We start from the raw sequence: 13,216 nt of genomic DNA on the forward strand, positions 1-13,216 counted from the left end.
CTTGGCCTAAGTCCCAAACACCATGGCAACGTGTGCACATAGATTTTGTGGGATCTTTTTGGTTGCTTGTGGTATACGCTTATAGCAACGGTTTCTCACCTCCTATCGTTCGCATCCACAAGATGGACCATCGCTGGAGGACACTGCTCCACCTACTACACCCTCCTCAATATCCGGCGTCGAAGTATGGACGCAGACGGTGGGCGCGAGACGAGATCGTTCGTCGACTTGGTGCTTGCGTGTATCTCATTTCAGGCCCAGACGGATTGCAGTGCCGACATCAGGATCAAATTCGCCACTGTAATGTGCACAGTGATACTTGTGTATCTCTTCGCCCAGATTCACAGATCCAGGGGGCGGTGTGGCCACAACAGCTGTCAAAGGGTGTCGTCACGACACCACAGGACGACCCTGTGGAGACGGAGGCGTCGCCTCCTCCTCTCGTCCTACCCAAGGAGCTGGACCCGCCAACGCCGCAGCAGCTTGCGGCTTCTCCACCTGGTTATGGGTCTCAGGAGTTGGATGCGTGCCCTTCTGTGCGTTTTCCGGGGCACCTGAGCGCAGGCCAGATGGCGGGCTACAACTGGAAGCCTGACGTCCGCTGCAGCCACAGTTTCCAGTCCACCGCTGCCTCCACACTCCTGCCTTCCCTCCCGTTGTCGCGCTCCTTATACGACGACGGTCCGTCGTTTTGGGGGGGAGGAATGTTATGGCGTAAAGTCGAGCGCCGGCACCCAGTCGGGAACGATAGAGCAGACAGGGCTGTGAAGAAGACGTCACCCAATAGCACGCTGACCGACCTCTGTCTAGGACGACAACGCGACAGCTGCGGCCTTCAGGGGAAGAGAACATGCGCGCCACTCCCAGCTTGTCGCGGCCACTTCTACATTAGAGATTAGTCACATCAAGACCAGTGACTTAGGAATTGTGTATACTGAAGAGATTTCTTTCTTGCATGTCGCCCTTTGCTTGCAGCACTTCTTTGTTATGTCAGAGTTAAGTAATGTCATTGATTCATTTCGTAATAAAACTCTTTATTACGATTTGCTAGAAGTATTGTCTAGTGATCCGAGAAGGAGGTTTCCTAGGCCGCCGGTATTCGAGAGCTTGACAGTATACAACAAAATTCGGTCTCGAATCGGAACTAATGTGTCGTAAGTACTAGTAATAATACCAATTTTTAACTGCAGACACAAGTTGCTCGACTGTCAGCACATTCGGTACAGAAGTAAATTCAGTGAAAGATCTCAAATAAAGATGTATTTTAAGTACAGAGGTTATGTGTCGGCAATCTACATATAAGGAAATTCATCAGAGTTTTATATAAGTTCCACATAGCACCAAACATGCGTCTAAAAAGTATTTTTCAGTAAGAAAATATTGTAGAAAACTGGTGTTTATTAGTAATAGAGAATTATTCAGTTTGTTTTGAATTTTCAGCAAAAGGAGAGTCCCTCCTTGAACTTATGGTAGTCCATAAACACTCTTGGTGTTATGGTACTTGCGTCGTTGTATGTACTATGTAAATTAGTGTGCAAACCAAGACTGGAGGATAAACTTTTCTGTATTCTTTATTTTATAAGTAACAAAGATCACATAGAAGGCTTTTTTTATTTTACTCCAGAGTCGTTTGCACTATATTTAGCTTGATTCTAGGATGTCTATGAGCCACTCGTGGTTGTTCCACTCGGCTAGGTCCAGCGGCGTGTCCCCATCGTAATTCCTGAGTTCCCTGTCGGCCCCTGCCTCCAGTAGCGCAGTCGCCGCGTCTGCTTGTCCACGCCGTGCCGCATCGTGCAGTGGTGTGTTCCCAGTGTGATCCCTGGCGTTGCAGTCGGCAGAGTATGCCGCCAGCAGCCGCACCACAGTCGCATTGTCATTCCATGCAGCCTGATGCAGAGGCGTGTTCCGCCAGCGGTCCCTGGCGTTGACATCAGCTCCTTCCTCCAGCAGACGCCTCACCACCTCCGTGTGTCCCTCGACTGCTGCCAAGTGCAGTGCGTTCTGCTGGTTCTCGTCCATCGCCTCCACGTCCGCCCCCACTGCCAGTAACGTTCTCACCTTGCTCACTGACCCATCCTTAGCTGCCGCAATCAGCATCTTGCCCTTCTCTTCTCCAGAAAGATCCCTGCAACAAAAGGAGAATACTTACAAATATCTCCAAACACGCACGTCTGAGGATGAAACGCTATGGCAGAAGCAGAACTGTGATGAGTCCCTAAAAGTCAAGAAGGTTACCACAATGCACTGGTGTCCAAAATTAAAGCAGCTAACTGCGATTTCCCGTCCTAATTCACGATGTAATCATGCAAACTGTCAACAGATGTCTGCATAACCGTGTTCTACACGGAAGTTAGCATTCCAGTCAACGGACAACCACGCCCACGACGAAGTCAGTGCAGCTAGCAATGGGGTAGTGTTTGCTGGGTACTTCCACATTCGCAATCGCTGTAGACACAGTCACAGATGGTGCAGTATAGTACAGAGTAGACGCATACCAGGCTCTCCGCAGTGGAGGGCCATTGGAAGAGTGGGAGGAGGACAGTCACAACCTGATGTGGCCCTATGGGTTAATGTGAATCGCACTGTTGTTTATCAGGTGTGGCGACTGTTTGTAGAGACGGAAACTGTATCTCGAAGACGAGGGCAGACCACGTATGATACGAGAAAGGGAGGACCATTATTTGGTTAAAAGGGCATCACAGTACTGCCTTACTACTGCACGGCAACTGGCACCTCACCTCGCAGGTGTATCTAGGCAAACGTTATACAGAAGATCTCACCAGAGTGCCACTTATTGTCAGGGGCCCGTTGTCTATGTACCTCTGACACTTCACAGAAATAAATGTGTAGAGTGAAGTCGTCAACATCCCACCGGATGGCCGAACAGTGTGCCAACGTTATTTTCACACGTGAGTCCCAAAATGGTCTGGAGCGTGTTTCTCGACGGATTTTCACATAGTGCTAACGTGGAACAGGATTTCGTTACCCAAATATCGTGCAAAAGAGACTGATATCAGGGAGTTTCTTTAATGGTGTGCTCAGCGATTACTTGGGCTACCTGAACATCTCTTCATGACATTGTATGGGTGAATTGGCAAGGCTTAACTCCTGTAAGGTATCGTGACGAGATCTTGGAACCTCATATGCCGTCGTTGCGAGGTGCTGTGGCGTACACTTCGTATTGATGGACGATAAAGGTACGCCTCATAGAGATCAGCTGATTGAAGGTTTCTTGGAAATTGAAGATATTGAACGCCTGGGATGGTATGCTTGACCTCCCAATTTGAATCCCATAGAGCAAGTCGCGGATACACACCTCTACCAGAAAACTTCAGTGAGTTTGTTTTTACTCTGCACGCAGAGTATACGAGAGGATGTGGAAAATCGTACATTCAAGGCAACAGCGAAGAGACAAAAGAGAAATACGAAACGTATTGTGGTCTCTATGACGCCAACCCATTCTCCCCATGAACAATGGAGAAGAAGTCATAACAACAATGATTGAAAATAGAAGACAGAAGTGGTAACACACTGTAGAAAGCGTTAACATAACTCACAGTAGTCGGAAAGTGTGGAGACTGCTCAAAAATTAGATGGTATACCTACAGGTACACCAGGCTTTGTTGACAGTACAGCAAACCAAATAGCCTTCCAGTAGCTGAAAAACGGTAAAGCGAAACACAGACTGAAGAAAGGGCATGCGAGTAGACTAGATGCTTTCCATGAAGAAAATAATGACACACTCGATCATACATTTACAATATCAGAAGTGAAAGAAGCAGTCAAAAGTTTAACGACTGGGAAGGCCGCAAGCCTAGATGATATTAAAAATGAACAGATGATACGTCTTGGTGTCGGCTCTAAATTGTGGCTGTGGGAGTTTATGAACTGCTGTTGGGCAACTGGATGAATTCCTGAAATCTGCAGACAGGCAAAAATAACTGCAATTCTTAAGCCTGGTAAGGACCCAGAAGATCCTAAGAGTGATCGGCCAATCTCTCTGTTGTGTACAATATACAAACTGTTTGATACTAAACAGATTCAAAGAGCTGATTGAGGGCACCCTAATAAAAGAGCAAGCAGGATTTTGGCCTGACAAATCTTGTACCAGTCAAACTCTAAGCCTAACCCACTATACTGGAGATGGGTTTGAGAAAAGACGAACTACAGGAATGGTGTTTATAGATTTTATGGAAGCATATGATACCATCAGTCTCAGAAATCTCATTGCAAAAGTGCAAAAAACAACAAAAAACCCTCAATTCACTTCTGTACTCAAATCAGTTCTATTTAACACAAGGTATTTTGTTGAGTTCCAAGGTAACAAGAGCAGTTGGTGACTACAAAAAGATGAGCTACTGCAGGGCAGTGTTCTTGCCCCCAGGTTATTCAATATTTATACAAATGACCAGCATATTAGTTCCTGGTCAAGATCTTTTATTTATGCTGATGATAGGGCAATAGCAGCTCAGGCATAAAACTACATGGATATTGAGGAAATACTAGCTGAGAACCTGGAAAATCTTACCAACTATTACAAAGAAAACCAGTTGAAACCCAATCCAAGTAGGACCAAAACTTGCATATTCCATCTTAACAACAGAGAGACGAAGCAAGAACTGAATGTTTGGTGGAATGACACAAGATTAAACACTGTCCTCTCCCAGTGTACGTGGGAGTTACTCTTGATAGGACACTGTCATTCAAGAGGCACATTGAGAAGAGCAAGGCAGAAATCCAATCGCGGAATAACTTACTTGGCAAGCTAACATCAAAATGTCGAGCTAATCCAAAAGTCTTACGCACCACCGCAATGGCACTCTGTTACTCTGCTGCTTAGTTTTCAAGTACTATTTGGGAGCAATGATGCCACACAAACAAGCAGGACACTGTCCTGAACCAGATGTGTAGACATATTACTGGATGTCTTAAGACAACAAGAGTAGAACACCTACAATCCTTGTCAGGAATTGCTCTGCCAAATGTCCGACGTTCAATACAGAGCAGAACTGAACGAACAAAACAGGTTCAAAATCAACGTCATCCGCTCCATGGGTACCAAATGTTACCTAAATGCCTTACGTCAAGAAGTAGTTTTCTCCACTCAACCCAACCACTCACAGGTTCACCAAACCTTCTAGAAAAAGATTGTGGCAGGAACAACAAGAATATTCACACGATTCTGAGGAAGTGCTGCCATCAGGTGCGGAACTTGAGTGGGAGAGATGGAAAACCGTGAACAGGCTACGTTCAGAAATGGACAGATGTAACAGAAATCTGCACAAGTGGGGAATTAGTGAAAGTGCTTTGTGTCCGTGTGGGAGCATCCAGACGATGTTCGTTAATAAACCACCCAAGAGCTTGCATGGCCCAAGACCTGATGGCGTGCACGAAGTAGCGAGGGCATATGTGGACTTCTGGAAGAATGACATGTGAAACAAAGACTGTAAAAATTTTATTATCTGTATATAGGTTTCCATGAATTTTATTTTATAAATTAGAATTGTAATATTGTAAATTTTATAGAGGACAAATTATTCTATAACGTGTGGATTTATTGTAAATTGTTTATAGTATGCATACAAAATATATGTAGTAGTGAGACGGGTTGCATCACTCAAGCATCCACCAACAATTCCATAAGACTTGCGAGTAGCTCTGCGGGAGAAATGGTGTTATTGCCTCCACATGAGATTGATGACATCATTTACAGCTTGCCTTGTCGATGTCGGGGGTTGTATGAGCCAGAGGTGGTCACAGCCTATGCTGAGCACATTATCCAGTTGTTGGATTGTGTTTGCAAATCTATTAACTTCGAAAAAATGAAGAACATTTTTTTCTACCTTTATGCATATTGTAGTTGTTTATGTTCTTTGTTCTTAACATTTTTCCTACTTCACTATCACCTGTTTGTACTTTTTTATGGCAAAATAAACGCAACCTCGCTAAATTTCCGTTTGTTGCTTTAATTTTGGACACCAGTGTACTTCGAATTTCATGCGCTTTCCGTACCATTCAAATTTCTAGGAAATCTGGATCTAGGCTTCGTGAACACACTAAAGACCTGACAGCATTTATGTACACTGTTGAGGTTCTTACGATCTTCAGTCCAGAGACAGCTTTGATGCAACTCTCCATGCTACTCTAATGTGTGCAAGTTTCTTCGTCTCCAAGTAACCACTGCAAACTACATCCTTCTGAATCTGTTCTGTGTATTCATTTCTTGCTCTCTGACTACGATTTTTAGCCTCCACACTGCAATCCAGTACTATATTGGTTATCCCTTGATTCCTCAGAACATGTCCTAGCAACCGATCCCTGCTTCAAGTTGTGTCACAAATTCCTCTTCTCCCCAATTCTGTTCGGTACTTTCTCATCAGTTATATTATCTACCCACCTAATCCTCTGCAGTGTTCTGTAGCACCACATTTCGAAAGCTTCTATTCCCTTCTTGTGTAGACTATTTATCGCCCAAGTTTCACTTCCATTCATGGCTACACTGCATACAAATACTTTCAGAAACGACCTCCAGACACTTAAATCTGTACTCATCGTTACCAAATTTCTCTTCTTCAGAAACTCTTTCCTTGTGATTGCCATTCTACAGTTTATATCATCTCTGTTTCGTACATCAGTTATTTTGCTCCCCAAATAGCAAAATTAATTTACTACTCTAAGCGTTTCATTTCGTAATGTAATTCCCTCAGCATGAACTAATTTAACTTGGCTCTATTCCATTACCCTCGTTTTGCTTTTGTTGATGTTCATCTTATATCCTCCTTGCAAGACACTGTCCATTTTATTCAGCTGCTCTTCTAGGTCCTTTTCTGTCCCTGACAAAATTACAATGTCATCAGACAACGTCAATCTTTTTATTTCTTTGAATTCCTACTGCAAATATTTCTTTTGTTTCCTTTACCGCTTGCTCAATATACGGATTGAATAACATTGGGGACAAGCTACACAATCGGATCAAAACTATCTAGACACCTTTATCTAATGTGTGACTGACCAACAAATGTAATGAAAGGACGATCCGCCAGTATAAAAGGAGGCAGAGACACATGTGTTGTCAGCAGAGAACCAGAAATAGAAGAATGGGTTCATCAGGGAGGTTCAGTAATTTCGAATGTGCACTAGACACTGGATGTCACCTCAGTAACAAATGTACCAGGAATGTTTCGACCATGGATGAGTGGAAACGAATGGTCCGGACATGTGAATCACCGATGGAAGGTTCTGTTTTTGGTTAATGACTGTTACCTGCCAGTTTGTGTAATGCCAGAAGTGAAGGAGTGAGGAGATGGCGTCACATTATGGGGATATATCCATGGTTATGTTGTCATTCCCCTATTGAGCTTAACACTAAATTCGATAGCATGTAAATCACGTTTTACAGCTTTATGTACTGCATACAATACAGTAACATTGTTTGTATTAGCAAGACATTGCTCCTTGTAATAAATCATTATCTGTTACGCGAGAGTTTGTGGACAACATTCCAAGACTGTACTATTCTGCCCTGAATTCCGAGCTGAATCCAATGTAACTGCTTTGGGATGAGTTAGAAGCTGACTTCGCTGCAGATTAAAGAGTCCAACGTTGAGGACTAATGGGTTCTCATTTCTCCACTGAAGTTCAGACGCATTACTGAAAGTTTCCTCAGCAGAGTCAAAGCCTTCATAGAGATGAAACTTTGACACATCCCTTATTAATGTTCACTAATGGGTGTCCAGATACTGTCGATGTAACTGAATGTCTACTGAGAAACGGGCCATGTTATTTGCGTGTGACAGCAACACCTACATTTTGATGTTACAAACTGTGTGTTGCAGCCTCGGAAATAATATGTAAAACTTTCTTTGTGAACTAAAGGCAATTAAGTACAAATATAATCTATTAATCTGTCAAATGAGATTATTTTAACCAGTACTTTTCTAATTGGTTTGATGTGGCCTGACACGAATTCCTCTCTTGCACCACCCTTCATCTCAAATAGCACTTACACACTACATCCTCAATTAACTCCTCGACGTATTCCAACTGTCTTCCGTCTGAAGAGAAAGACACTCTTCAGTCTTTACACTCTACATCTCCTTCGTCTTGTCAGTATTTCCCCATGTCACTGATTCTGCAGAGTAACCCCCTCATTCCATATCCAACATGTCCACCTAGTTTTCAACACTTTTCTCTAGCACCACATCTCAGACGCTCGTAGTCTCCTTAGTCACGGTGTTTTGCCACTGTCTACGATTCAGTAACATACAAAGTAGTTCTCCAAACATAGATTCTCATAAATTTCTTCCTCAAATTATGACCTATGTTTCATAGCAGTAGAATTATGTTGGCTAGTTGTACCAATTTTGCCTTTGCTAGTATGCTTTTTATGTCCTTCTTGTTATGTATATCATGGGTTATTTTGCTTACAGATTTCCTTAATATTGTCTACTTCATGACCACCAATTTAAGTGCAAATAATTCCGATATCTGCTGCTTATAATTAGAAATTTATTTCCGTGGTTCATTCTCAATTCATATTCCTTACTCATCAGACTCTCCATTCAATTCTACAGATCCCATAATTCTTCACTTTCTCTGAGGACAGCAATGTCATCAACAAAATTTTCATTGGCATTCTTTCACCGTGAATTTGAATCCCATCCTTGAATCTTTATTACATTTCCATCATAGCTTCTTCGATTAATAGATTGAATAGCAGGGGCAAAAGACTGCACCCTGTCTTACACACTTTTAATCTGAGTACTTTATCTTTATTTTCGAGTCTTATTCTTCAATCTTGGTTCTTGTACATGTTGTAACCCACCTGTCTTTCCCTGTAACTTACTTATATTTATGTAAGACTTTCGAAGCTCCTGCAGAATTTTATATTGTCGAACGCTTTTTCTAGGTAAAAAACTTTTGACTGTATTTTGACTTTTCGTCAGACTTGGTTCCATTATCAAGTACAACTTACGAACTGCCTCTCTGGCGCCTTTACCTCTCCTAAAGCCAAACTGACCGTCATCTGACAGTTGTTCAGTTTTCTCTTCCATTCTTATTTACACCATTCTCATCAGCAGCTCGGATGTATGACTTCCAAAGATGATTGTGCTGTTGTTTTCACAGTTATCTGCCCTTGCTTCCTTTGGAAATATGTGGATGATATTTTTTCTGAAAGTGTGACAGTACATTGCCAGTCTCATAGATTCTACACTCGAACTTGGATAGTCGTTGGGGTGCCACTTTCCCCTATGAACTCAGTAGTCATGATGAAATTTTATGTATCCTTTTAGCTTTATTTGTTATAAAATAGACCAGAGCTCTATTAAATATTGCCTCTAATAGTATATCTTCTATATCTTCCACGCCAACACAGATTGCTTCCTCTACCATGTCATCAGAAAAGTTCCTCCATCATAGAGGCTGTCAATGTAATCTTTCCATTTATTTGCTCTCTCTTCTGGCGTTGGGGATGGAATTCCCATGGTAATTATTGTTTTCACTTTTCTATATTCTGTGTCAGTCCTTCCTACGACTGTTTGTTTACAGTTTTGTCTTAAGTTTTCTACAGTTTTCTACAGCCTTGGCTATCTAGAACATCGTACATATGTCATTCCTAAATGATTCACATCGAGGTGACAAGTTGAGCAAAAGTGATGTGCACATACACAGATAGCGGTAGTAATGTGTACACAAGATATAAAAGGGCAGTGCATTGGCGGAGCTATCATATGTAATCAGGTGATTCATGTGAAAAGTTTCCGACACACAGCGAGAATTAACACTTTTCACATCGAACTGTAGTTAGAGCTAGAAGCATGAGACATTACATTTCGGATATCGTTAAGGAATTCAATATTCCAAGAGCCATAGTAGCAAGAGTGTGCCGAGAATACAAAATTTGAGGCATTACCTTTCACCACGGTCAGTGCTGTGGCTGACAGCCTTCACATAACGACCTAAAGCAGTGGCGCCTGCATAAATGGGTCAGTGCTAAGACAGAAGCAAAACTGCGTGAAACAACCGCAGAAATCAATGCAGAATGTACTATCGACGTATCTGTTTGGAAGTGCGGTGAAATTTGCGTCAATGGGCTGCGGGAAAAGATTACCAGTGCAAGTGCATTTACTAACAGTATGTTATCATCAGCAAAAGGCCTCTGAGCACTATGCGACTTAACTTCTGAGGTGATCAGTCGCCTAGAACTCAGTACTAATTAAATCTAACTAACCTAAGGACATCACACACATACATGCCCGAGGCAGGATTCGAACCTGCGACCGTAGCGGTCGCTCGGTTCCAGACAGTAGCGCCTAGAACCGCACGGCCACTCCGGCCGGCTATCACCTGCAGCTTCTGGTCTCATAACCATATTGGTTGAATCCTAGGCGAATGCAAAATGGTGGCCTCGTCAGATAAATCTCGGATTGAGTTAGTGAGAGCTGATGGTAGTGTTCGAGTGTGGTATTGACCGCAAGAAGCTACAGACTCGAATTGCCAACAAGGCTCTGTGCAAAATGGTGTTGGCTCGATCACGGCGTGGGTTTTGTTTACACGGAATGGGCAGGGTCCTCTGGTCCAACTGAGCCTATCATTGAATGCAGACAGTTATCTTTAGCTACTTGGATACCATTTTCAGCCATTTGTGGACTTCATGTTCTCAAATAACGATATCATGTCAATGGGCCAGAACTGTTCATGAGTCGTTTGGTGAACATTGTGGACTACTCGAATAAATGATTTGATCACCCAGATAGCGCAACATAAATCCCATGGAACATTTGTGGGACATAATCGAGAGGTCAGTTCCTGCACAAAATCCTGCACCAGCAACACTTTAGCAGTTGTGGGTGGCTATAGGGGCAGCATGGCATATTATTTGTACAGGGGACTTCCAACAACTTCTTGGGTCCCCACCACCTCGCTTTCGTGCTCTAGGTTGGGCACAAGGAGGTCTGACATGATATCAGCAGGTATCCCACGACTCTGGCCACGTCAGTGAATGTAGCTGTCTTCCTGTCTTTCGCTGAACACTTTTATACTTTCTTCTTTCATCGATCAGTTGTATTTTTTTTTGTTTGTTACCTAAAGTTTCTTTGAAGTTGGCTTCCCTTTATCTGTGTTCGTCTGTCCACCGTCTGTGATTTTACGTTCTAGAGATGTCCTCTCCTCCTGAACTGAACAGTCCACTGTGATATTCCTTACCGCAATATCCATATCGTTGGTAAACTTTAAGTTTCATTTCTCAGTACTGCAGTATGCTACATCCTTCTACACTGATTCTTCTGGTCGACTCTCTTAAACCTCACTCTACTCTTCATAATTACTAAATCTATGTTTACATCTGGGTACACCTTACATTCCAATATCTGATTTCGGAATCTCTGTCTCACTATGATGTAATCCAGCTGGAATCTTCCAGTGTCTCTGGGTCTTTTCCAAGCTTATTTTTTCCTCACATGATTGATGAACAGAGTATTTGTTATTACCATCTCAATTTCAATGCAGAAATCAATTAGACTTTCACCCCTCTCATTCCTATGCCAAGCCCTTATACCCCATGATCCTATCTTATTTTCTTTCCCCTGCAACTGCATTTCAATTGCATACTTCCTCTTTTCTCGTTTTGCTTGTGTCGTTACCATGTGTACCTGAAATATCGTTGTTGGCGTTCGTTTGATTTCGAATCTGGTGAGAGAAACTCTGCCATAGAGCTGTTGACAGTAGCCCACTCTCTCTCCTACTTCCTATACATAATGAATCCTACTCCCATTACAGCATTTTCTGCTGCTGTTGATTTTACCCCAATGTGTCTTATAACAAATCCTTAGCCTTCTTCGGTTTCACTTCAATGACCCCCACCGTATCTAGCCTGGGGCCTCTGCACTTCCGTTTTTAGACTCCCTAGCTTTCTAATTACGATCAAACTTCTGAATTCAAAGCTCCAAGTCGTAGAAGGTTAGCCCTTCCTAAATTATTCCGTCTCTTTTCCATTGTCACTTCGACCTTGGTAGTCCACTCCCAGAGACCCAAAAGGGTAACTTGTCCGGAACCTTTTCTCAGTGCAGATTGCATCAAGACAGTTTCCCTGTTAACGACGTATGTCCTATGGATACACGTGATGTGGTTTTAATTTATTCGATTCCATTGCCTTCTGCATCCTCGCGTCATTGATCATTACTGACTCTTCTCCCTTTTAAGGGCAGTTTCCCACCCCAAGGGAAGGGGAGTGCCATGAAGGTCTGTCGTTCCTCCACCCTATTTGGCAAGGCATTTGTCAGGAAAATGGCGACTTCTTATGCTGGACGTCTTTGCTGACACTGCTGTTAATTTTTGTTCAGAGGTTAAGCAGTGCCTGTGCTGGAACCTGGGACACAGAAAATTTTGACAACTAGACAATGGCGCACTCCCAAGCCATTGGTATATAAAAGCAGACACTGTCCCAACGTTTATTAGAGTAACGTATAAAAATGTGAAGTATGTCGTTCAAGAACTTTTTGAGATTTTGGTAACATTGTTAACAACGTCTTTTACTTTCAAAATAGTACAGCACCAAGAAGAAGCAGTGCGACATAAACGAAAGTTGGTGGGTGTGTTTTTAAATCTGGAATATTATGTTTTTTCAAATTTCTATGCAGTTGCTCAAGAGTGGCGTTTGTAGCACCACTACGAGGAAGCCAATCAGGCTTGCTTTAAAAAGACGCTGTAACGGGCTTGAGCATTAGTTACCTTTGAGTTTGGACGCAGTGAGTTGATGTAGGGCAAAAATGCCTCTGAGACGAGAAAGACGCTCTTAATAACATCTCATAGAGACTAAGCGAAGTCTGTACTAGGGCTACGAGATTCTCGTTGTTCCTTCCGTGATGTAGAAATATTTCACAGTAATGTACCCACTATACATGCCTGTTGGCAGAGGTGATTAGAAGAATATCCGGTCGCAAGAAGACTGGGTTCCAGACGGCCACGTGGCACTACTGAGAGGGAAGACCATCCTGTACGGCGTATTACTCTGGCGGATTGTAATACATCTCCAGCAGCAGTTTGAGCAGCAGTTATCACCAAGTAACACAATGAACTCTTACAAATCGGTTACTTTAAAGACAGCTCCGAACGAGATGCCCTGTAGCATGCGTTTCGCTGATCGCAAACCACCAGCCTCGGTGCCAGTAATGGCCATGTTTTGATTAGGCCAGTTTGGGGCCTACAACCAGCC

At 43.0% G+C, this 13,216-nt stretch overlaps 1 protein-coding gene across 2 annotated transcripts in view; it reads right to left on the bottom strand.

The window, feature by feature from the left end:
* Positions 1-1,386: 1,386 nt before the first annotated feature.
* LOC126159827 (ankyrin-3-like) overlaps positions 1,387-13,216 on the bottom strand; it is a 111,336-nt gene continuing 99,506 nt past the window's right edge. Inside the window, exon 6 of one of the 2 annotated variants that reach the window (XM_049916637.1) lies at positions 1,387-2,128. In XM_049916637.1, coding sequence (XP_049772594.1) covers positions 1,642-2,128 — 487 coding nt within the window. In that variant the 3' untranslated portion in view covers positions 1,387-1,641. The remainder of the gene's footprint in view (positions 2,129-13,216) is intronic. The other variant, XM_049916636.1, reaches the window with a different exon arrangement.

This window comes from Schistocerca cancellata, unplaced genomic scaffold (assembly GCF_023864275.1).
Source record: "Schistocerca cancellata isolate TAMUIC-IGC-003103 unplaced genomic scaffold, iqSchCanc2.1 HiC_scaffold_1148, whole genome shotgun sequence".
In the NCBI taxonomy this organism is placed as follows: domain Eukaryota; kingdom Metazoa; phylum Arthropoda; class Insecta; order Orthoptera; family Acrididae; genus Schistocerca; species Schistocerca cancellata.